The 26,837-nt window shown below is 42.5% G+C and overlaps 1 protein-coding gene across 1 annotated transcript in view; it reads right to left on the bottom strand.

Annotated features, from left to right (window-relative positions):
• The window catches only part of LOC137304234 (voltage-dependent P/Q-type calcium channel subunit alpha-1A-like), a 503,508-nt gene that overhangs the window by 198,010 nt on the left and 278,661 nt on the right, over positions 1-26,837 (bottom strand). The window contains 10 exon segments of the mRNA XM_067972791.1: positions 484-556; positions 2,329-2,460; positions 4,323-4,435; positions 5,347-5,459; positions 6,749-6,958; positions 8,152-8,241; positions 8,503-8,505; positions 8,919-8,975; positions 10,619-10,734; positions 21,159-21,262. Coding sequence (XP_067828892.1) covers positions 484-556; positions 2,329-2,460; positions 4,323-4,435; positions 5,347-5,459; positions 6,749-6,958; positions 8,152-8,241; positions 8,503-8,505; positions 8,919-8,975; positions 10,619-10,734; positions 21,159-21,262 — 1,011 coding nt within the window.

Genomic DNA, 26,837 nt, shown 5'->3' with positions numbered 1-26,837 from the left:
GCATTGGTGGCACACACAGTTTTTAGACCCCAGACTGGTGAGGGCAGCAAGGTAGGGGTCCCTTTCAAACCTCCAACTGCACGCCAACCACCAAATTCTTGTAACCTTCTGGAGAGATCAAGCTGAATAATAATACAGTACTCCTTTTTTAGTAGATGCGGCTAGTAGGCCACAGGCCTGAGGAGCAAAATCTACACATTTTAGGTTGAACAGCAGGCCACTTTAATTGTCCGAATAACAATCACTCCACTTCAAAAAGTAATTCATTTTGTGAAGTGCTTTGAGACATCGTGACATAAAAGGTGCTATAGAAATGTTGCATATCATTATTTATTACTAATTTTTAAAGGTCTAAATCTACACATTTTTTACCCAAGGCTAGTGGGACTTGATGGGATTTTCTATGGCTGAGCCACTGTCCTAGACAATTTACTGATCTCTACCTGATTGAGTACAGCTAGTGTTTTACCCTTCATGTCTTACCTGAAATACAGTCATTATTGCTGCAGGGAAAGTGTCAAAGTTGGTGGAGGGTGTGCCAGTCTCAAAATTAAATCTGTAAGAATTAAAAAGAGAGAACTTAAGAATCAAAACTAAGTTTTTCTTTTTAGTTCATTTGAAAACAGATTATTTTTTCTTTCCAATTTTCCCATCCATCTCACCTGAAGGCACTGGTCCTTCCTGCCAGTTCCATGGCACTAACAGCCCTTCAGTACCTTACCCAAGTGGCCATTCTTTAAACATGAGCTTAGACGGTGAAAGTCTATTCAAATGTGGGGCGCAGAAGGGCAGGCATCACAGGCAAACCTGACCCTGACCCTGTCCTTGCTTGATTTCTTCCTGCATACACACTTTCCAGCTGAGGTCACTAAACAGAGATGGACTTTTCCCTTCATGAGGATCTGGGACGAGGAGGCCAAATGCAGCATCCCAGTTGCTGGCCTTGCTGAGATCTACTAATTCAGCAGAGCCCAAGAATATACCTGCTCTGTTTGATTGAAAGTAAGGAATCTTACAACACCAGGTTATAGTCCAACAGTTTTATTTGAAAATCACAAGCTTTCGGAGATTATCTCCTTCGTCAGGTGAGTGAGTGAATGAGAGGTTCTCAAATCGCATATCTTGTATTAGGCTGGGACACCATCACACCAATCAAAGGTGTCGTTGGTGTTCAGACAGGTTAGCCACGGAAAACAGTAGGTCCCAGTATACTGAATACACAATGGGTCAAATTACCCATTCTGTATTCAGCATACTGGGACCTACTGTTTTCCGTGGCTAACCTGTCTGAACACCAATGACACCTTTGATTGGTGTGATGGTGTCCCAGCCAAATATAAGATATGCGATTTGAGAACCTCTCATTCACTCACTCACCTGACGAAGGAGATAATCTCTGAAAGCTTGTGATTTTCAAATAAAACTGTTGGACTATAACCTGGTGTTGTAAGATTCCTTACATTTGTCCACCCCAGTCCATCACCGGCATCTCCACATCATGATTGAAAGTAGGCATTGCATTCATCAAATAAGTTATTAGGGCACCTAATCTCTGTTGGTATTTTCAAATCCTCCCCTCCCCTGTAACTTGTTGAAAATAGCAGTCTTATGATATGTTCCAACTTTCTTGCACTCCTATAAAAACAATGACAAGAGTTGGGGTGTGCCAAATTTTTTTTTGAAAATCAGATCTTTAGTTCAAGTTGTTGTGACTTTTGCTAAAACATTATTTTTCTTATTCTTGAAATAGACCCATATTATTGCCAAAATATTGCACATCTGTGCAATGTTCCCATCACAGAATCAGAAACACATTATCCTAGCAAGGAGTCAAGGCTTTCAGGAGATTAGAGCAGGGGAGAAAACTGACAAAAAGGAAAGAAAGCAGCAGGTGTGTAACTGTACCTCGAGTGTGTATGTATTCAGAAAAGGTGAACATTTTACAGCACTCTTTATAAGGATAAAAGTGACTGCAACTAGATTCAGATTACCATAAGATTTGTTCCTTCTTGTCAAGACTACAGCATTTACTCTCAGCTGAGTTTGGGCAAAATCTTCCCTATGTTTCAATCGTAACATAGTACTTAGCAAAGCCTCATCCAATGATCAATCATAGTACAGTACTTAGCAAAATCTCCCACTACAATCGATACTGTTTGAAAACAATCCCTGGCTATGACCCCATTACAACATGTACCATTATTGCTAATCACCAAATCATTTCCTTTATATAATTAAATATTCACCATTTGATGCAAGATTTGATTAGAGAATACAATCACAGACAATATGCATACACAACAAAGTATCCAGGAACCCGGTACTTACTGGCCACCAAAGAGCTGCATCCCTAAAAGAGCAAATACAACAATAAAGAGGAACAAAAGGAACAATAAGCTAATAATGGACTTCATGGAGCTCAGTAAGGAGACGACCAGGTTTCGAAGAGAAGCCCAGTACCTGGGGAAGAAGAAGAAGAAGAAATCTCGATCAGTTTTACAGTGCTAGAGAAAGCCAAAATTTTATACAGCACTAAATCCTATACCTGTTGTAATGGTGCAGTAAGAGCATTTTATAGGTGTTCCCTATTTCACTAAGTATTTGCTTTTGTATAGACTGAGAGCCCAATCCCAACACAACAACTCTCCTAAAACGAGGGTGCCACTTAAAAAAAGGCAGTCTGTCCAAACTAAAATGAATAATAATCATTAAATTTGGATTGATGATACAGTTGATCACCAAATGGATGCAGTAACTGTCCAACAAGCACTCAACCCAATACCCCATGACGTCAGGTCTAACCACTAAATATTGTATACAGCCAAATATCCTCTGCAGCACAATTTGCAAGTCTTTTAAAAAAAAATAAGTTTATACTTTTTAATTTTTAAATGTGTTGTGGGAGATTATAGGTGACAGAGAGTAGGATGTTCTGATGTCATGATTACCCAAGGATTTGTGCACTGTTGTCTTGGCAGCACAATGAGGTGTTATGTGAGGCACACAGGGATGCATATGCACCCAGATTGTTCATCCATATATAGGAAAAGTTCAATCCAACTGGAGCTTGTGGCATACATCATCAATATGTGAAAAGTGATGGGAGGCCTGCTTCAAGCACTCTGCCAGTACCACTCTGAAACTGATCACTAGGAAGGGATACTTAGGGTGAATGCCCCTTTTTTCTATAAAATTGCTGGTCAAGGTGAGGAATGTTAGTGCTGGGGAATGAAACACATTTTCCATTTTAGGCACCCGGTGTCAATATCAAGCACTCCAAGGTCAGGTACACTGCTCCCACAGCTAAAGCTCCCTCTACACTGCTTCCATAAATATACCTCGGGTACAATGTCAGAAGAACACCCCCTACTGCACCAGTATAATACATTTCCATTTTCACCTCAGCAATTCTGTTGCCTCTGAGTGAGATTGCAAATTAGGGGCAGTTTTGTGCTTTGGGTCCACAACTATCAGAATTGAATTGAGAATTGACAAATTCAGGTCATGTAGGACCCTCAGACAGTAGAGAGAGAAGATTACATTCCCATTAGTGTGAGATGAATCTCAACCCTGGTCCCAGGTGGAAGCACAGTATCCAACTTACTGAATAATTCATTTGAATTCACTGTCAATCAATTTAAGCTCTACCCTATTTACAACAAATTTAACTCCAGCCAAAGTAACCATTGAATCAAACTCCGTGAGGTGGGGAGGGGGGGGGGGATTTTAACTGGGCAGGAGAGGATCTGGGAATGGGGTGGGGTTAAATTGCTAAAAATGTGAATCCCGACCCCAACCTGTCACGAGCACTTCTACTTCTGGTTTTACTGTGGCTGGTTTGGGGATGTCCGAGTAACTCGCTCTAGAGAGGCAGGTCAGTAATTTTAATATTTAAATGAGGCTGCACACCTCAGATTTTGGCAGCCATTTGAATTTAATGGCTGCGGGCTGGGTTTCCCAGGGCTCAGGAAACCCGGCATCTGAAGGTTAGGCCCGAACTGCCAGATCCAGCAGGTAAGTGCTTTTCCAGCACTGCTTGTGGACCAGGAGGAACAGGAGTTCTTCCCCCCCACCCCGGCCCCTCAAGCTCATCTTCTGTCACAATCTCTCCCTCCCTGCAATTACTCCTGCCCCCGCAATCGGCCGACCACCCCGCGATCCCTCCCTCCCCGCTGCCGCGCTCCAAGCCCCCACCTAACAACCCCCACTCCCTCCCCACCAATATCAGAGCCTGTGTAAATCAACAATCTCAGTGCAATCTGGAGTATGTGAACATCAATAGCAGCAGCTAAGTGCAGAGTAGACAGGATGGGCAAACTTACTTTGTAACTTTGAATATTCGCAGTAACCTGAGTGCCCGTAAAACACTGATGCCAAAAGAGGTACCTGGCTGAACAGCAGCCCAGACCACTTCAAAAATACTGCCTACAATAACCTGCAACGAGAGAGAGGAGAGATTTACCCACCAATAGAGAGAAAAAAATTAGGAATGCTGGAAATCTGAAATCAAAACACAGAATGTTGGGAATGCACAGCATCTAAGTCAGTGTCTGAATGAGAAAAGACAGGCTAACGATTCTGGTGGAATCCTTCATCAGAAATGATTCTGATTTGGGTCCTCATCAATAGTCACACCCAAAGCATTAACTTGTCTTTCTTTTCAGATTTACTGAAGGAAATGGAATAGAGAGGAAAAAAAGAGTTGCTCTGGTCATCAGGGAGGTCATCACTATCCAATAATCCTTGCTAGAAGGGCACATGTGTGGATGTTAGCTGAGGACGGATTCATTCTTTGCTGTGATGTCCCTACAAGTGAAGTTTACCAACGCTGTAAACATGTTTATGGAGATTTGCTTCATTGGTGTTTCTTTTTGAACACATTTACGTTTTGACTAGAAATACCAACTACAGCAAATCTTCATGAACACATTTAGAACAGAGCGACCAAAGCAATTCTCCCCCTCCTCCTGCTCATTACAATTAAAGCCTACTGTAGAGAGAGAGAAAATTCCACTACTGAACTTCTCCACACTTCAATAAACTAACTAGCCAGCTCAGGAACTTCCCCATTTTCATAAAATTAACCCAAGGGACATTTCCTATCTTCCTCCCCTAAACATGCTGACTCTAGGATCTGGTTTCCAGGCACCAGCAGGTCCCAGTACCTTATCCTCCGTAGTCAATCGTCATTAGATCAGCTAACTCAGCACAGGGAAGACATTGAATCCAGGTCCTTCCTGGTCTGAATGGTTCAGCTCCACACTATGCAGTGTATTTACCAACTAAGACTTCACAGGGAGTCCTAAGAATAAAAGCTTTAGAAAGAATTTATTACATGCAACTTACCGCACAATCAAAACTGTTGAAAGAAGAATGAAAGTAAGGCCTAGTCCCAAGCCCATAAATTTTTATAAACATTTCTGACATAAAGAGTCCTAAGAAAATGAATTCTGCATAGTCTGAAATGGAGGAAAAAAGACAATCAGTTAAATATGGAGTATATATAATCCAACCAATGGCAGGAGGGTGTAATTACAGCGTGACAAGGTTACATACGCAGTTTCCATTATATAATGTGAACATAGTAATTTGTACATACAGGTTGCACAATCCTATAATAAATACAGGGTGAGATATTCTTTAATACATATAGGGTGTGCTATTATCGAACATATAAAAGGTCTTCTATTCTATATAAATATACAGAGTGCATTTTTCCTAAACAATATATACACCAGGATACTATTCCTGTATAAAATATCGAGGGTTTGCAGTTCCCTATATTATATATAAGGTCGGCTATTCTACTAAAATACATGCATTGTGCACCATTCTCTTGAATAAAAATGGGGTGTACTATTCTACTATATCATATACATGGCACTCCATTCTATTGTAATATACAGGTTGCGCAAATCCTGCCTAATGTGTACAAAGTGTGCTATTCCTATAGAATATATATTATAGTAGAATAATGCACCCTGCATATTTACAGCAGAATAGCATGCCCTGCAGATATTATAGTGGAATAATACACCCCAAAATACTTCTGTATATTATAGTAGAACATGCACTGTACATATTATAGTAGAATAGTACACCAAATATATTATAGTAGAATAACACACCCTGTACATATTATAGTAGAATAGTGCACCAAATATATTATGGTAGATTAATATATATATATATATATATATTATATATATGTATATATTCTACTGTAATATGTACAGTGTGTATTATTCTACTATAATATATTTAGTGCACTATTCTACTATAATATGTACAGGGTGTATTCTACTATAATATACAGAAGTATTTTGTTTTCTGCTACAATATATGCAGGATGCGCTATTCCTTTAAAATAGGTGTTGGACTTCCCTAGCACTGTATAATCGGCCCATAGTGAGCTTTCCTAGAGTCGGACAGCACCCAGGCCCAGCCTCATTAAAATAACCTTCTTCTTAGTGGGCTGGGAACCCCTCAAATGGCATGTCTTGGGAAGGCTAAAAATTCATGACATTTTGTTATCGACACAACACATACTTCTGATTAATTATAGTGTAAACAGCCATTTAAATAGTACTTAGAGGATCTAACTCCTTTAACAGCACAGATGACACTTTAGAAAAGATCCTACCAGCCTCTTGATGTGTATCTAAGTCTTAACACAGTCTGACATGGGTGTCACCCCCTCCTTCACACTAATGTACAACATGCATGAATGTCCTGCCAAGACACTCACAGAGGAAGTCGGAGAGCCACTCTGGCTGTTTGTAGTGTACAATTGCAACACACAAGGTGTTGAGTGCTACCAGACTAAGGACGGTCCAGTAAAAGGCCTGAGTTTTCACTATCCGTCGAATGAAGAAGCGAAACCGTCTTTCCCTCTTACGGAAAAATGAAGAACCATCAAGTTTGGCACTTTTAATACTTGCTCTTGTAAAAGGAGATCCTGTTCCAGAAGAAAACAACAGACAGCCATTTTAGTGTATTGATTAGCATTTCTGATTTTGTCTACTCCCCGTTTTTCCCTTCTTTTCTCCTCTCCTGAAGCTGTTACCTTGTTGCCTTGTTCTGAGAGTACTGGCAGCTCTTCAATATCTGATTTAAGTGGCCAGTCTTTATGTGCAAGCTATTCAATTATGGGGCCATCACAATCAAGCCCAATTCTATCCCCACACTATGCCCACAAGCTGTGCAGTTTCCTGCAGCAACCCAGAACAGTAATCATGGATGATTTCTTGCACCTCCTTAGCCCAGGTGCGATGAAGCTAACTTCATCACCCTGACTGAGGTCAGCGAATTCAGCAAAGACCAAGTATGAAAGCTGGGATCTTCTGGTAAGTATGGTTCAGTACCACATCAGATAGTGTATTTAACCCATCAAGTCACTGGGAAAGCCCAAACCAGATGGTTGCAATAAGAGAAATACTTCATTTCAATAAATATTTTTATAGCTCAAGAGCTATAAGTAAAGGGAATTAGGGGTTATGGGGAGCGGGCAGGAAATTGGACATGAAGCTGAGTTCGGATCGGTCAATGCCCTGTGGGTGGCGGAGAGGGCCCAGGGGCTATGTGGCCGGGTCTTGCTCCGACTTCTTGTGTTCTTTAGATTTGTGGTTGGGATCAGATCAGCCATGATCTTATTGAATGGCGGAGCAGGCTCGAGGGGCCGATTGGCCTACTCCTGCTCCAATTTCTTATGTTCTTATGTTCTTATTAGTCACTATTCTGCATCAGTGGAGAAAAGATGAGCAATTTAGTCAAGCATTTTTGCAAAACTTAAAATTGATCAGGGAAGGGTAGGATAGTTAGAACAGGTGATCTCTGGGAGTGTCTGTCGTTTAACCAGCCACCCTCCAGTACTTCATCAGTTCTTCATCTGTGAACCTAGACAGCAGCAGTCACTGGAGCAGGAATTATGGCTGAGGACAGTGCAGACTCCCTTATTGGTGTTAGGGGTGAGATCAGCCTCACCCTGTACAAACCTGGAATTGAATCCGTGACCTTGCTGGTCTGGTCCACTCAATTCCACATTGCATTTTCCAACTGAACCATTAGGCCTACTCAAAACGGCTTTTACAGTGCTTGTCACATTTCTAACTGAAAATCGACATTGACAACAGCAATATGTAAAACACTCACCGACAGAGGAGATATCTGCCAGGTGATCCTCACCCTCTTCAGGATTCAGCAAATCAGTTTTACTCTTTTTTATTGTTCCTCTCCTCAAAGCTGGAACAAACAGACAGGAAAAGACAGATAAAGAGAGAGAGAATGAATGAGATGGAGCGGAGATGCTTAATTCTTCCAAAGAAAAACCTGGCTCTTAAAAGGAATCAGCTTTTTACAATAAGGAATTTCACATTTTTCTCTATGAAAAATACTGACACACTCTTGGGATCCTCCTGCAAAGATTGACAATCTACCAGGGACCCTTGCAAATACTGATACACTTCTAGGGACTCCCTGGAAATTCTGACACACTCTTGGGACCCCCTGTAAGCATTGATGCTCTTGGAAACTCCCGCAAATACTAACACACTCCCAGAGATGCCCAGTTCTAACTTTCCTGCCCCTTCCTGACCAATTTTGAGTCTTGTAAAAAATGTCCATTTCACTCAAGCAGGCCTATATAATGGCTGATGGAGAAAGTGGAAATATCACACTGGTGCAGTGGGGATCACTGACCCAAGATTGGAGTTATAATTTTGGGGCACAGTGGAAGAAACTGCATCTAACTGTGCTATATCTGACCTGGGAATGTTTCATGTCAGCACTGGGAGCAAAATGTAGAAAAATACCCCACTCCACAGCACTGGCAATAACAATCTCCTTTAAAACCTTGATTATTATCCAAATGGTTCCCAGTCTGCAGATTTTGCCAAGTGGTCTTTAAAAAGAAGGCCTACCATCAAAGGGTGATTTCTCCTCAGTGTCAGTCTCCTCCTCTGCCAGTATCACCTCCTCTGCATGAAATGAATAGTCAAATAACAGGAAAAGAAAGAAGGGAATATGATGAAAGGCTCTGCAATAAATTAACACTGCAAAATATGTGTCTTACATATACATTGGACAGATTACCTGCAAAGAGTAGATTAAAGATTTATTTAAGTTCTGGGAAGTTTGACATGGAAAATTGCTGTTAACTATGCGATTTCTTCAAACAGTTTTTTGCTTTGGGTTAATGCCTGTATTCATATTGACCTTAATCAGCTCCCTTGCATTGTCAGGCACAGTAATTCCTTCCAGCTAGTACCATTGGTGCAACCACCAACAAAATGATGGTAGAGACATCAGAGGTGCACTACAGGTATGCCCCACTCACACACATGCCCTGCCTACATGCCTTAACTCAAGGCTGCACAAGCTAATTGTCATATCTGATTCAGTAGTTCTTAAAACACTGTAAACCGGGCTTTTTTCAGGCTGGGCCCAACCAAAAAACACAGCTTCTTATGCCCCGCAAGCTAATGATACCAGTGGTGGTAAGTCTGCAGAAAAATAAGTCCATCTCTCCTCCTTCATTTCCAATTTTCACTCTCTTCCCCTTCACTGTTTTACTGTCTCTCTTTTACTCATTGTCCTCCAATTCTGTTTCTCTCTCCTCCACTTCCTTGTGGGGGAGCAAGGGAAGTGGGAAATTGAAAAGAGCGGGGGGGGGGCGCAGGAAATTGACAACCTGGTTGGTCAGGACTGTCCTAACGGACCTGGGCAGTGGATAGACCAGTGGTCAGCACCCTGTAAGAATTACTGTAAGGTTTTCCCTTGTAACTTATTCTACAAATCTAACATTATCTTTGTTTCTCTCCCCATAGATTTTGCCTGACTTGCTAAGTGTTTCCAGCATTTTCTGTTTTTACTATAAATCTATTTTTCCCTGCTGTGTTTAAAAATAAACTTCTGTTAGACTTCCCTCTTACCAACTTGCCCATTTTAACTTTTAATTCTGATGTGTGAATCCTTGGCCACAGTGAACAATTTACTTGCATCAACTTTGTCAATTCTCTTCATAATCTTGAAAACTTTAAATCAGCTGGAAGTTTCCTGTTTTTGGAAGAGAATAAGCCCAGTTTCCTTTCATCATAACTTGGATTCCAGATGACTACAGCAATAGAATCATGCAGCACTGGAGGCCAGTCAGCCCATCGTATCTATGCCGGCTCTTTGAGAGATTAGTCTCACTCCCCTGCTCTTTCCCCATTGCCCTGCAAATTTATCCTTTTCAAGTATGTATCCAATTCCCTTTGAAAGTTGCTACTGAATCTGCTTCTACCATCCTTTCAGGCAGGGTGTTCCAGATCATTACAGCTCGCTGCCTAAAGTGTGGTGCCCAGAATTGGACAAAATACTCCAGCAGGGGCCTAACTAGTAATTTATAAAGGTTTAGCATAACTTCCTTGCTTTTGTACTCTCTGCCTCTATTTATAAACCCAAGGATCCAGTATTTTTTTTTTGAACAGCTTTATGAACTTGACCTACCACCTTGGTTGTTCATCTCCGTACCCTCTCAAAGGCAATAATATCCTTCGTATGATTAGGTTACTCGAAGGTTTATCTTTTGGTAAACCCCAGCTCAGCATGGTTTGTCTTGTTCGAGTCCCACACTTACCTGCTTTACAAATCCACTCCAGGTAGCCATTCAGCTCCCTTTCGATCTGCTGCTGTCTCCTCAGTTTTAGGAATGCTCGTCTATTTTCCACCCTCTCTCTCTCTTTGGCAAACTCCCTGCAACAAAGATTTCCCGGTACCTATTAGAGCAGTGATACTAGACTTTGTTAAGGGCCACAATCCCAGTCAATGGGCTATAAATTGGGCCATGTAGTGCCTGTTTTGTAGGCGCTACGTGGCCTCCCAGGAATCCAAAATGGCGTCCGGAATGTGCACACACACTTCTAGCATGACGTGCACCGGACGCTATCTTGGTAAAGCTGTTTCCGCACGAGCAGATAACGAATGCCAGCAGCATGTAAAGTAGGGAGAATATGCAATAGATTAGTGTGTAACGCTGACTTAAAGAGACAGATACGATTTTGGAACTCAATGCTCCAGCCAACGCACTGTCTTAACCTCGTACAGCTGAACAGGTCATAAACAGCATGGGGGACCCCCCCTCCCCACCAACGCTAGTTAAAGAGGTCATGCAGGAGTTACAGGTTAGTTGGTGGATTATTGCTTCTGGCCGCTGATGCATTTGTAACTGTTTTTGGAGGTCTCCTATACTTGAATACTAGGACTAGGGGACATAGCCTAAAGGTTAGAGTCAGGACTTGCAGGAGTGAAGTTAGGAAACACTTCTACACACAAAGGGTGGTAGAAGTTTGGAGCTCTCTTCTGCAAATGTCAGTTGATGCTTGCTCAATTGTTAATTTTAAATCTGAGGTTGATAGATTTTTGTTAACCAAAGGTATTAAGGGATATGGGGCTAAGGCAGGTATATGGAGTTAGGTCACAGATCAACCATGATCTCATTGAAAGACAGAACAGACTCAATGGGCTAAATGGCCTACTCCTGTTCCTATCTTCCTATGTTCCTATAATAAAGTTTCAATACTCTACAGGGAATGGGCTGGCTAGCTGACAGGAAACAACAAAGGCACTGGCAGAGTGGCAGGGATGAGACAGGGAGGCTGTCTTCCTGAGGGAGGACAGCAGATTCATGTTCCATGCAGCCACTACCACTTGCTTCCTCCTGTTATGTGTCATCTTCTACTGCAAGAAAGCAGGACGTGTGTCGGTCAGTATCCTGCAGGATGTTTGGGTGATGTGCCTGTCATGGTTGAACATGTGTGACCTGTGAGTTGTGGGTATGTGGCTTGCAACAGTGATAATGTGTGAGGGTGAGAGGAAGCATCTGACTGTAAGTGTTGAGTACTGATTGAAAGATTTTGTTGGTATGTGGGTGATGGGGGGGTGTAGTGGATGGAGCAGTGGCTAGTGATGGAGTTGGTAGGAGATGCCACTTGACAGTTGACCTCACTCACCTTGACCACTTGTGTCAAAGCATTGAACTTCTTCCTGCACTGCATCCATGTTCGTGGTGCTATGCGTCTGGCATTGACTTCATCCCCTATTGCCTCCCATTGCCTCTTGAGCATATGTCCTGAGGGCCTCTTGCCCCCCTGTGGATATAGGATACCTCTCCTTCTGTCCACCTCTTGCACTAAGGCCTCTAGTGCATCATCAGAGAACCTTGGTGCACACTCTCTCGCAGGCCTGGTACAAACTCAGATCAGCAGATTGGTGAGGTCTGGCGTGCAGATTGGAGGATGTAGGATTTAGTAGCGCACAACCTTTATTCAACGTTATACCATAACTCAACAGTTTGTAAACACAGGGACGGGATCTGCATCGGTGTTTTACGTGTGCGATGTCTGATCTCTGATCAGACTCTGTGCGGACCTGTATCTTATATTTTGCAAATAAGGCGGGCCCCCCTGCTGTTGAGCAGCCACTCAACAGTGCAGCTAGGTCTGGCTGGATGCAGCCATCAGGTAAATCACCAGGCAGCATGAATGTTCTGTGCTGCCTGCATCTCAACAACCGGGAGCGGGTTAATCGTGCACCGCGACCCCCGTGCCCTGTTTCGGGGGTTATCCAATATAGAATCATAGAAAGGTTACAGCATGGAAGGAGGCCATTCAGCCCATCTAGTCCGCGCTGGCTCTATGCAAGAGCAATCCAGCTAGTCCCACTCACCTGCCCTTTCCCTGTAGCCATGCAAATTGTTTCCTTTTAAGTACTTATCCAGTTCCCTTTTGAAGGTGATGATTGAATCTGCCTCCACCACCTCCTCAGGCAGTGCATTCCAGATCCTAACCACTCGCTATGTAAAAACGTTTTTCCTCATGTCACCTTTGGTTCTTTTGCCAATCACCTTAAATCTATGTCCTCTGGTTCTTGACCCTTCTGCCAATGGGAACAGTTTCTCTCCATCTACTCTGCCTAGATCCTTCATGATTTTGAATACCTCTATCAAATCTCCTCGCAACCGTCTCTGTTCCAAGGAGAACAACCCCAGCTTCTCCAGTCTATCCATGTAACTAAAGTCGCTCATCCCTGGAATCATTCCAATAAATCTCTTCTGCACCCTCTCTAAGGCCTTCACATCTTTCCTCAAGTGCAGTGCACTGCTATATCTTGTTCAATAGCCGCTCCCAGGAATTCTCACTGTTGATGTGGGTCTGAAATTCCTGCTTTCAACTGTGCCACAGTGAGTGGTTGCCAAGTGAAGAGAAAAAAAACTGTTGGACCAATAGTTCTATCAGGCTGCATGGAAGCTGAGATAATCCTGCCTTCTAACAACATTCCCTTGCTTTCTTTTTCTGTAAAGCAAGATAAGAGGAGGCAACTGAACCCCAGCTAAACCAGGCAGGCCACAAATGGAGGCCCTGAGATACATAGAGCAGCAAGATTACTGAGGTCTAATGAAGGGAAGATGGCCTTCATTAAGTACAACTGGTCCAGGTCACTGAAGGGATGAAGAGATTGATTTCTTATATAACACAGAAGTGTATTGATTATTTCTTATAATGCATGTAGGTAAAAATGTGCATGTTATATGCAAAACAATCTCAGTATAGCTACTGTACATAACTCTATGTGTGACATTAATTCAATTTTTGAAAAGAACCACATTTAAAAAAAATCTCAATGCAACTTTGTTTGATCATTTGCTCCTGCCTGATGTCACCTTTACGCAATATCTTCAAGCAAGCATATTTTTACCACACTAAATAGAAAATGTAATCACAGACTCAGTGAGGTAGCACTGAAGCAGTCACTGCAGTCACCAGCGGGATGGGGGTCGGGGAAGCTACCGCACAAATTTTCCCGCATTCTCCACTGCAATCACATCCGATTTCAGCCAGGATCATGAAGGAGAATTTCCCCCCTTAATATGGTGAAACATCTAAAAGGTGCTTTTACAAGGGGATTTGGATACTGAAGCAGAGTTGGGGGAGGTGTCCAGAGGTATGGTTTTGATGAAGCTTTTGAAAATATGAAGAAATGTGGCAAAGTTTACGGAGAGACCTCCAGATTGCAAGGGCAAGAGGGATCTGCATAACATGGGAGGCAACCAATACTCTCTAACTGATGTACATGGACTTAGTAATGGGAATCTGTCTGTTAAGATTGCACATTTCAGTAAAATCCTTTTTCAGTAAGTGCTGCATTTTTGCCCTTCTCTCCTGAAACCACTGACGCTTGCTGTGGTGCAGATCACCTGATACTTTTCCCAGTTGTGTAAAGTTAATTAGTGAATGTTGGTAAGTTATTTTACCTCAAGGGAATTCGCAGCTGAGCCCAGTCCTGACCTTACTCCACACCAACAGTCACACATTTGCATCAGAGGTCATTTGATGGTGATCAGAGTGAGGAATCTTAGCTGATTTTTCCCCTCCCTACCTGAGAGACGGTGAAGCCAATTGCAGCACTCCCACTATTGCAATGGCTGAAGTTAGCTAACTCAACATAGACCAGGGATTGAAGCTGGTTATAATGGTTGGCTGACCCTTCAACAGGATCTTCACTTCATTGTCAGAAGAGCAGTTGGCAGGGAAATCACCAAAATGTTATCTTCGCAACAACAAAGTTGCTGAGATTGGTTACATTATCAGGTGGTAATCAAGTCAACGGTTCAAATGGTTATTGATCAGATGAACTTAATAAAACATTAGTTGGCTGCTAACCTCAACTGATCAAAGCTCATCTTCCTCCTCCTCCCCCTCGCTCTGCTGCTCCAAACCACAGTCGATACAATTTCACCCACAGGCGATATTTAAAATAACAATCAGTACAAGATGTCAGGTATTAGTCCCTTTATGCCTTCGATGGATGCAAAAGAGCCATGGGCAATAAATGCTGGCCTTGCCAGCAACGCCCACATCCCATGAACGAATAAAAAAAAGCCCCTTGGGAATAAGCACATTTGCGCATGATTATAAAACCCTATTTGGTCAATTCTGACTTTGGGCGGATTTCAGGTGAGTGATGGGAGGAGCACTTGTGCCACCCGCCCAAAGTCCCTGCGAGAGGCCAGAGCCACATTTCAATATTGCCAGCGAGGTTCAACCACTGTTCTTGGCAGTTGAAGGGGACGTAGATTCTGGCAGCTCCGACACCAAGCCGAACAGGGAATTTTATCTGGAGGAGGGGGGAGCAATTGTGGGGGGACGTGGACGGACGGGAAGGGAAGATTTTGCAGGGTTAAGCTTCTCCTGACCCCACAGAAATCTGAAAGAAAAAGAAAAAGGTGCCTTTTCCTGAGCAGCCTTTAAGGATCGTTGGTTGGGTCGCTCAACGCCTGGTACCAATGGGTGGAGTGTGTGTGGTGTACCCTCTGCCCATTGGCATCTCAAAACTGTGTTGGGGTCCTATCTATGTAATACGACCCTGATTAGCATATTACAAATAGGCTCACGCCTAAAACAGGCGAGGCCCTGGTCCACCCATACAGAAGCCGAACCGAAATAGTGGTGGGTGCGAAATATCACAATTTTCAGGTATTACTGCCCAGGTCCCGTTGGATGGAGGGAATGAAAATCAGAGCCCATAAAACAAGATCAGTAGAGGTCATGGAATGATTTAGTGGGTAAGGACACTGTTCAGTTTGTACTGAATTAGTTGATCTCAGCCAGGGAGTAATTGGGTAGTTACAATTGGCTGAAAACCCCAGAGCTGACATTTATTGTCTAGGCTCACACATAATGAATGGTCAGTTGGGTAGTGCAGCAGAAAATTGCCATCACCTATGCAATTGTAGCCTAGCAAGAATGAGTACCTTCAGGAGAGGATGAGAGAAAACTAGAAGAGAAAACTATTAATGTACAATATCTTAGGTAAAAGGTAACCTAGGAGAGTAGTAATTCTGTTTGGAACCTGCTGGTAGTACAAAGTTGGCACTGGACACAAGTGTACACTATACTATCCTTTTCTCTCTGTCCTGTAGTGAGGAGATACCATTAAGATTTGTGACGGGAGTGGGAATCTTGCCAGTCCGAGCTTTGGATGAAACCAGAGTATTGGTGTACTGGCTGTGCATTGCATCAGCCTTGGTGGCAGTGCCAGTATCAGTATCTCACTGGTAGCTGCCTACACATTGTTCAGCATATGCTGGCTCCAGTTAGGTTACACAGGAGCCATCAAACACTTGGACTTTCATTCTTAGTAGGCGTGAGAGGAACTAAAACAAAGCTCTTGATTACACAAGGATCCAATTTATGCCAAAACTGGATGAATTTGGCATCCATTCAAGTACTACACACAACTGGAAATTACAGTCAAAGATAAAGGAACGGAGCAGAATATAAACACAAAGACTTTTTAGGAACAGGAGAAAGGCCTTTGTTTCCAACACGCTTGCCCTTTTTTGATGATCTCAACCCTCCACTCATCTTCTCACCATATTCCTTAATCTTTTTCTTTTCATAAATGCATCTAAGGCTGAAGTGTTTGCAAGTGTCTTTAGCCAAAAGAACTGAGTAGATGATGCTTCTTAGCCTCTTTCCGAGGTCCCCATCATCACAGGTAACAGTGACCAACCAATTTGGGACACTCCACATGATATCAAGAAGTGGCATTGCATTGCACACAGCAAAGACTACAGGCCCTGACAACATCCCAGTGTAGTGGTGAAGATATGAGCACTAGAGCTAACTGCTCCCCTAGCCAAGCTGTTCCAGTACAACTATGGCACTGGCACTTACCCGGCAATGTGGAAGATTGCCCAGGTATGTCCAATCCACAAAAAACAGGACAAATTTAACCCAGTCAATTACCACCATATCAGTCTTCTCCCAATCATCAGTAAAGTGATGGAAGCAGTCATCAATAGTGCCATCAAGCAACACCTACTCACCAATAATCTGCTTATTGCCACTCAGTTTGGGTTCCACCAAAACCACGGAGGGGTGGGACCTCACTACAGCCTCGATCCAGACATGGAGGCAAGAGTTGAGTGCCAAAGGAGAGTCAGAGTAGCTGCCGTTCCTTCATCATCACTGGGTCACTATCTTGTAATTCCCTACCTAACACCATTGTGGGAGTATCAACACCACAAGGACTGCAGTGGTTCAAGGAGAGGGCCCACCATCTTTTCAGGGCAACTAGGAATGGGCAATAAATGGCCTTCCCAGCATCATCCACATCCCGAGAACAAATACAATAAAAAATTGCCTCTTGTATAATAAATTGGATAGCCCGGTGAAGGATAGAATACTAGAGCCTGGTCTTCAGTTGCTTCCAAGCTTTTATTCACAGAGATCCATATTACCCACTGTGCACCCCCTCGATAAACAGATACAAGAAAGTCCTCAATTGATAAGAGCTACCTGAATACAATTAACTCTAATTGATATAAATCATATGGATACAATTAAGATTTTGAACCCATTTGTTCTATCCATTTTACTGTCCTTCCTGGTAAGCTATTCCACAATGTTATTACCCTTTCACCTGACTTACGTTCTTACCTCCAATATCCAATTTTTTAACTTTATCCTCTGGTATTTAAACCCTTCACTACTCAGCAACTTACCTGGATCAACTTTGTTAAATAATTTCATAATTGTGAAAACGTCACTTAAATTACTTCAAAGTCTCTTCTTTTCCAAACAACTTCCTTAATCTTATTGCTCAAAACTAGGACCTATTAGTTGCTAATTCTAAGATCACCAAAGTAAAATGAACTGTAGCCTTTATATTGTACAAAATTCAGATTACATTATAAGAAATAAATACAAAAACTTTCAGAATCACAGGGGTCCATTTCACAATGTAAATTTGTTTATGGATTGAGGGAGTGGCTGATTTGATTTATGATCTCTCAATTCTGTTCACCCTTCACTATCAGAGGCTGCTTTAACCGCTTCGATGCTGTGACTGAGTTGTTGGCTTACCCAATAGTTCAGTTGGCAAGGGGCATCAGGGTGCTACAATCAACCTCAACGTTCCTGGGATAGGGAAGGCCAAAGTTCCCACTGTTGCTTGTTATTTATTGACCCCTGCTAATAATTCTGTGTATGTGTACACTGCATGAAGTTTGAATGGACTCAGTTGTCCCAACTTGATTCAAAACTCTATTTACCTTCACTGACCAGGTCATATATGAAGAATGGCCATTTGGCGAGATAGTTGAGGGCAGGTATCCTTAATGAAACTGTACCCAGCAAGAGTCCATGCTTTCAGGCATGGATGGAGGATTATGAGGAAGTGTGGAGAAAAGGCAGCATTGCATTGTTATTTTTGAACAGTCTCTAAAGATCCTTTGACACAGCACTGCTTGCCTTATCTCAGGTGCATATTTTCAGGTGCTCTTGCGTTGATAGCATGCTGTCAATACCCAGTTCATGGTACATTACTAGAGTCTATAATTAAGGATCGAGTGATTGAACGCCTTGAAAATTTTCAGCTGATCAGAGAGAGCATGGATTTGTATGCCTGGTCATGCCTGGTGAACCTGATTGAATTTTTTGAAGAGGTGACTAAAGTAGTGGACAGGGGAATGACTATGGATGTTGTTTATATGGACTTCCGGAAGGTATTTGATAAAGTCCCTCATAAGAGACTGTTAGTAAAAGTTGAAACTCATGGAATTGAGAGCAAATTATTCACCTGGTTAGGAAATTTGCTGAGCAGCAGGATACAGAGAGTAGGGATAATGGCCAGGTACTCAAATAGGCAGGATGAGAGTAGCGGTGTCCCACAGGGATCTGTGTTGGGGCCTCAACTATTCACTGTATTTCTTAACGACTTAGATAACAGAATAGAGAGCCACATATCCAAGTTTGCCGATGACACAAAGATAGGCAGCATTATAAGCAGTGTAGATGGAAGCATAAAATTACAGAGAGATATTAATAGATTAAGTGAATGGGCAAAACTGTGGCAAATGGATTTCAATATAGGCAAGTGTGAGGTCATCCACTTTGGACCTAAAAAGGATAAATCCGAGTACTTTCTAAATGGTGAAAAGCTCAAAACAGTGGAGGTCCAAAGAGACTTAGGGGTCGATGTACATAGATCATTAAAATATCATGGACAGATACAGAAAATAATCAAAAAGTCTAATGGAATGCTGGCCTTTATATCTAAAGGACTAGAAGACAAAGAGCTAGAAGTTATGCTACAGCTATACAAAGTCTTAGTTAGACCACATCTGGACTACAGTGTTCAGTTCTGGGTACCGCACCTTAGGAAGGATATATGGCCTTGGAGAGAGTGCAGCGTAAATTTACTAGAATGATACCTGGACTCCAAGGGTTAAATTACGAGGAGAGATTACACAAACTAGGGTTGTATTCTCTAGAATTTAGAAGATTAAGGGGTGATTCTATCAAAGTTTTCTAGATATTAGGCGAACTGATAGGGTAGATAGAGAGAAACTATTTCCGCTGGTTAGGGAGTCTAGGACAGTGGGGACATAGCCTAAAAATTAGAGCCAGGACTTTCAGGAGTGAAGTTAGGAGACACTTCTACACGCAAAGGGTGGTAGAAGTTTGGAACTCTCTTCCATAAACGGCAATTGTTAATTTTAAATCTGAGATTGATAGACTTTTGTTAACCAAAGGTATTAAGGGATATAGGGCTAAGGCGGGTATATGGAGTCAGGTCACAGATCAACCATGATCTCACTGAATGGCAAAACAGGCTTGAGTGGCTACTCCTGTTCCTGTGTTCCTATGTACACCTGTCCTGACAATGGAAAATAAATGATAAGACTTTTGTCACATGAAGACATCAGGGACCCAACTCGGGGAGGTTTAGAATGGAGGTCAGAAACTCAGAAAATAAGCTTTATTTTCTATTGGCCTTCCAACAGGTCCCAAAATCACCAGTAACATGCTACAGAAGTAAAAAGGAGAGGGGGTATTCAGAGGTTACTCGTCTCCAGTTAAGTGCTGCCTCCCTTGAAGCCCCAACACAAATGTAAAAGTATATTCTAATCTCATAACTCAAGACGCTTTATTCAATATGAATTATTCATGTGAACCACACCAATGACAGTTCTATTTATCTTACTTTCTTCCAGTGCTAAACACCCTTAAACATGATTAAACATCTCCAGACAAATCACTGAAGGAAACAGCTGTCTCCTTGATGAATCAGTGAACACTGGATTTTTTAAAATGGTAAAAAAATAAATAAACTAAAAATGCAGTGAAATCTCTGCTGAGGCAAACAAACCCTGAAATGTTCTGCAGTTGCTCTAAAACTCGTGATTGGCCTCCTTGGAGACCACTGCCTGCCTGTTGTCTACTTTTACAACTACTAATGTTACTTTGTGGTGGTGAGTTGCCCATTTCATTTTACAAAAACGTAATGAAACATAGTGCATTTTTTTCCCCCCTTAGTTTTGTCTCTTTCTCTGCTGAAGGTATTGACTCTTGTTGGGGCACTCCCTACTGCAACCAGTGCGGCACTTCCTTTTCCTACACCAGCCATACTTGTGGCCTTTTGTATTCTGATGCGACCAATGTGGTTGAGGCTCCTCCAAACCCATTTAAGATAGTTTATTGGTAAATAATTTACAGAAAAATTTGACAGAATTTATACAAAAAGCAATACAGAACTGTCAGAGCATAACTGTATTTGCTGTAAAGAGGCCTGGTGTGTTTCTTAAAACTGGAGTGTTACAATACTAAAGCTCAGGCCCATGAAGTGGAGATGAAAGTAAAGAATGTTAGTTTCTTTCTCATACACTCAGTCCCTGATTCAAGTTATCCTGAGCAAGCTGGCATGAGGAGATTATGGCAACTCCCTGGGGGAGGTATGGGGTGGGGGGGAGGGGTGACGGGAGAGGGGTGAGAAGGGGAGGCAGAATTGTTGTGGAGAATCATATCTGACTGCTATTCAGAACCTCCTAGCAGGCAGTTACAAAGGGAGAGTAAAGATGGCCTTCTTCGACCCTCATGCCAAAAGTGTCAAAGCCAAGCAGATCAAAGACGGCGGGAAAAAAACCCACAAAACATATCAAAAAGATTATATCCATCAAACCACCTTACTGAACAAAATTTCCCGCTCTGTAACACCACATATCAAATGGGACAAGTTTGCTTTCATTAATTGGCACATCTTACAATGATCTGGACATTCAAGTCAGGCAGCTAAATCTTGCAAAGCGAGAGACAGATAGACCAGGAGCTACTTACCCTGACAGGACACCAAGGACAAGATTCAGCATAAAAAAGGACCCAATGATGATGAGGGGGATGAAATACAGCCAGTTCCAGGTGTTCCCTAAGGCATCATTGCTCTGAAAGGAAGAAAGGAAAAATGAAATTAGCTGTCAGTTTATATTAGCCCAGGAACCACATTCCCACTACTCCTGCCTCCGTCTGGTGCAGGGTCAGATAGTTCTCCTCTTCCAGCTCTCTAGGAGATGCATATTCATAAATATGCACACATTCCTTTCTCTCTATTTTATCAATGCTACTATGATTAGCACTCCTCTGAACTTTCCTCTCTTTTTCCTCCTAAACCCCAAACACACCAGTTCACATGCTCTTCCTCCTCCCTATATCCTCACTGAGGAAGGGAGTAATGGGGACAAGAGGGGAGGAGGGAAAGAAGAGAAGGAAGGAGAAGGGGAGAGGAGGGTAGAAGGAGGAAAGGAGAATAGAAGAGGGCAAAGGAAGGAAGGAAGGGGAGAGGAGGCTGTATCTCTTGCTGGAGTACAGTATACAAGCACTGGCTTTCTGGTGTCCTGCCCAAGTAGCTATTTTTCTTGTGTAATTCTAAATAGTGAATGTCAGCAGACTACTTTACCATGGAGATATCACAGCCAAGCTTGATGCAGTCTTCACCGGACGCCACCACACATGCACTTTCTAGCAGAGTGACTGGATAGCAATCAAAAGCAAACTCCCTGGTTGATTCTTTCTAAGGGACACTCACCAATTCTCATGCCCCAACTGCTGCTCTAGCCAAAATCAGAGATGGAAGATAGGACCTTCCAGATCTGTATGCCTCAGTATTACAGTGGGTGGTGCATTATCCCAAATGAGCTGTGTCCTTATCTGTCCGATCTGTTGATTTATTTAAATGTTTTTGTTTTAAAAGCCAGCATGAATAACATCATTGTGGAAATCATTTGAAGTTCATGAGCTCCACAGTGTGAGAAAAGGAGACCCCAGAATCCCATCATTTGGGCAGTTTTCATGCCTGTTGGCAAAGTTTACAATGGTTGAAGAACTCAAAGCAGTACCCAAGTAGTGCAACAAGAAAGGAACCGGAAGACAAGGAGAGTTACTCAATCTACATGTGATGGGACAACTTCACCCATACACTGACCATAAATTCCTTTGTGAATTGTATTTATTGAGCATATCGCGACTGAAACTTCCCCCTTATCCCATTACAAGTGCTCTACTAGTGAAATCAAAACTGCCTGCACCTCCTGCTGGCAGTGAGCTGGCAAAGCAAACTGTCTAGGAAGGGACCAAGTTCACCAGCTATAAACAAAACTCCTCAATTCCTCATACCTCAAAAAAAATATCCTTTTAGTGAGGCTGCCAGATGGGTGCTGTAGGCCTATGGTGTCTTAGATCTGGATTAAATTTGAATCCACGTTCCAGGAGGTGAGAGGTCAGCAACTAGAGCAGCAGTCGGGGCACAAGAATTGGCCACTGCACCACACCAGTCTTCCTCCTTAATTTACTTTAACATAGGACCTTTGTGCGTAACAAACATAGGAGATTTTCCTCTCAGCTGGATTCAAGCCTAGGTCATTTTTGTCACAGGTACTACGGGGAAGAGCTCCCCTGCTCTTCTTCAAATAGTGCCGTGGGATCTTTTACATCCACCTGAGAAGGCAGATGGGGCCTCGGTTTAACGTCTCATCCAAAAGACGGTACCTATGACAATGCAGCACTCCCTCAGTACTGCACTGAAGTTTCAGCCTAGATTTTGTGCTCAAGTCTCTGGAGTGAGTCTTGAACCCACAATCTTCTGATTCAGAGGCAAAAGTGTTTCCGGCTGAGCCATGACTGAAGGAAAAGAGATGGAGGAGAATAATGGTTGACTGTGTTGAAAGTTACAAAGAAGTCAAGGCCGATGACGAGGATTAACACACCATGGTCACATTCACATGAAATATCATATATGACTTTGACCATGGCAGTCTCAGTACTGTGGACAGGATGAAAGCCAGACTGAAGGGATGCAAAGAGACGGTGATGGGAGAACATGAGCAGGTCCATGGGCTGATCTTTGTTACTGCTGCTCTATTACCAGCCAATCCCCACCTCTCATAGGTGGCACTCAGTTCCTTAGCAATGGTATAGCTGAGATCAGGAACTTATCATTCAGGGAATTACAGACCCAAACACACGTCTGGCATGACATGCCAGAATCTCAACATTCCAGCCAATATAAGGCGATTAATATTTGAATGTTATGAGTCACTTATAAAACATCCTGAGTTCAGCATCTTCTCTAGCATAATAAAAAGAACAGCTTTACTGACCATAGAGTACAGCAACTTCTGTACTGTTTGACAGGTGATATCTGAGGTGGCTGGTTAGGAAACACACCTCGATCGACACCACAGCAACACACCGCACATCAAGGTCTCTGAGCAATTACACAGGGTTTCACAGATAAAGGCTGCATGGAACCACACAGGATAACAATACAGTGCTGCAAACCCCTGTGAGATAAACACTGAGATGTAATAACGTTGCAGCTCCTGAAATACCTGCCAAACTGGCATCCATATACAGCAGGTTTTACTCAGTAATTCAGAGGTATCTCAAGTGATGTCTGGAATGGTTTGCTCCCTAGCATCCGGCATAACAAACGTGAGGAAGGGTTGTGGCAGAAATAGTGTTCACTGTGATGTTACAACTTATGAGAGGGCATGAAAGAAAGACAGAAAGGGGATGGGACAGAAAGGAAAAGAGGAGGAAAAAAAATGGAGATAGAGTAGAGGAAGACAAAGAAAGCAAGAGACAGAAAGGGGAACAGGGGGCAAGAGAGAGGGGGAAGGTAAACATGAGGAAAGAGAAGAAAAGAAAGCGAGAAAAGGAAACAAAGGGAGAGAGAGAACAGGATCGAATCAGAAAAAGGGAGGGAGAGAATGAGAAAGAAAGGGAGAGAAAGAAAGAGAATGCAAGAGAGAAAGGGGTGAGAGAGATACAGACAGAAAGGTTGAGAGAAAGACAGCAGGAGGAAAGAAGCAGGAAAAGGAGAGAGGGGGAAAAATGGAGGTGGGAAGAACAGAAGGGAGAGAAATAAAAGAAAAATGAAAGATAGAGAGAGAAAAAGCTACAAAAAGAGAAAAAAAGATGGCATTGCATTTTTGCTGAATTGAAAACCACTCTCAATTTGTCATTTGGGAATGAATGATTTTTCTTCGTATTTTAAAACTTCTTTCTCCCAGTAGCAGCAGAGAATCTATTACTGGGGGAGGGGGAGGATGGAATTTTAAATACATTTTCTTTTCTAAAAATTGCCTAATCGCAACTAGGGGATTTGAACCCATTCTTACTGACCATGGATGGGATCATTCTGAGTAGGGCTATACGCAAGAAATTTAGAGTTGTACACATTGCTTCCATATGTTGCCCCCATCCCTATCCGTGCCAACTGGTCATTCATTTATAGGGGATCTGGGGAATACCCCTCCATTATACACCCTGCCTATTATACATCCCGCCCATTACACACCCCGCCCCTTACACACCATGTCTGATTTTCCTTTCCATTGAAGACAATTGAAAAAAGAATCGGGTGGGATGTATAACGGGTGGCCGATCTGCTACCACCTGATTTCCTCTACCGTTGAAAGTTAAAATCAGCCCGTAAGTGTCTAACTACCTCGTTTTATAACATTTGGGAATATGTAGCAGTTCCGCAGAATACAAACTCCCTTTAATTATGTGGTGGTGGGGACTGAAATGATTGTGATTCTTACAGCACTTATCAGAACCTATTAAAGTCAACCAAGAGAAGATTTAAATCTCAATCCCATGTTACATATTGGAGTGAATACAAGTGGCGAGTTCAGTTGATCCATTCTGTTTCTCTGTACTAACTAGAGAACACCATGAATTATTAAAGCTGCAGCATCCTCTACTTGTTGACCTACATAAGCTCTGCTTTAAAACAAGGCTTACTTTGCTAGAATAAGAAACTCACCACCAACTGAAGCAACTACACGTGTGTGTGTGTGTGTGTGTGTGTGTTTGTGCCAGTGATACATCCCGAGTTTTACAAGGTAGATGAGAAGAGTAAGCTTTTCAAACAAACTTGTTTGTTTCCACTCATTTTAGGTTTCCTTTGGCGTGTGGAGGTGGGCAGAAGTAGCCCTGAGAGTGATTATCACCCAACTTTCTTTTTACTCCAGGCCTCTGCTTTGCCAAAATAACTCTATGCATGTCTGTACGTGGGGTGGGGGGGGCAGAGAGGGGAGGGTGGCAGGGGTGCAGAATTGGTCCTTTACAAAACAATATACCACACACACTAGCCTGAGAGGGACTGCCTTCCTAACATTGCAGTAACCACACACAACAACTTACATTTGTATAGCACCCGTAATGTAAAAAATGTGCCAAGGTGCTTCACAATGAGGATAGAAACAGGAATAGATACTGAGCCATAGAGAATGCAATTCGGAAACGTAACTGAAAGCTTGGTCAAAAAGATGGGCTTTAAGTAGGTTTCTAAAGGTAGAGAGAGGAGAGACAATGAGGTTTAGGGAGGGAGTTCCAGAGTACAGGCTCAGTGACTGAATGCTCTAATGCCACTGGTGGATCATAGGAAGAGGAGGGGGCGGGTGCATAAAACAGGAGAATCAGAGAACCTAAAGGTGAAGGAAGGGATATAAGGCTGGAAGAGGTGGCAGAGATTTGGTGACGTGAGCCTGTGTAAGGTTCTGAAGATGACGGTGAGGACTTTAAATATAATGTGTTGCGGACAATAAGTTAATCATACTTGTTTTTATATAATGCCTTACCATATCTCAAAGCAATTCACAGATGCAGAAACTACTATTATGTAGGCAAAGCAGCACCAACATCCTATAAACAACAGAGATGAATGTTCAGTTAATATGTTTTTTTGTGGTATTGTCTGAGGGAGGAATGTTGGCCAGGAAAGCTCAGTGCTCTTCTACCAACAGTGATATGATATCTTTAATATCCCCTTCAACAGACGGGACCACGGTTAAATGTCTTGTCTGAAGGACGGCATGTCCGACAAGGCAGCATTTCCTTAGTACTGAGGTACTGCACTGGCGTATCAGCCGAGATAAATACTCTTGGGACTGAACCCAAAACTTATGACCTAGAGGTGAGAGTGCTACCAACTGAGCCAACACGCACACATACATGTAGGTCCATTCCTTAGAATACAAAGGGAATGGAACACAATGTCATCACCAAGATCTCTCATTGCAAGTAAATCCCTCCACTGTCACATCAAACATTCTCAGCACCTAATCTAGACCGGCAGTTCAGGTGGATGGCATTATTTAATGAAGAGCAGGGAGTTCTACTGGTGTTCTGACCAATTTACCGTCCCCAACCAACACTACCAAAAACAGATTAATTGTCATTCATCTCATCGCTGTTTGTGGGATCTTGTTCTATAGAAAATGGCTGCATGTTTGCCTACATAACAAAGGTCACTGCACTTTAAATGAATTCATTGTGCATGAAACACTTTGAGATATGTGATAAGGCACTACATAAATGCAAAACTTTCCTTCTTTAATAGTCACTTTTTTTTCTTTCAATGTTAAGTGATAGAAGGAATAGTTAAATTTTGATATCTGTACTTGAAGATCTTGTATCTCAAGACTGTTGTGTGTTTGTGTCACTAACAGATGT

Source organism: Heptranchias perlo, chromosome 37, assembly GCF_035084215.1.
Source record: "Heptranchias perlo isolate sHepPer1 chromosome 37, sHepPer1.hap1, whole genome shotgun sequence".
Taxonomy (NCBI): Eukaryota; Metazoa; Chordata; class Chondrichthyes; order Hexanchiformes; family Hexanchidae; genus Heptranchias; species Heptranchias perlo.
The sequence above is the reverse complement of the archived record's forward strand: the minus strand, read 5'-3'. Positions and strand labels throughout refer to the sequence as shown.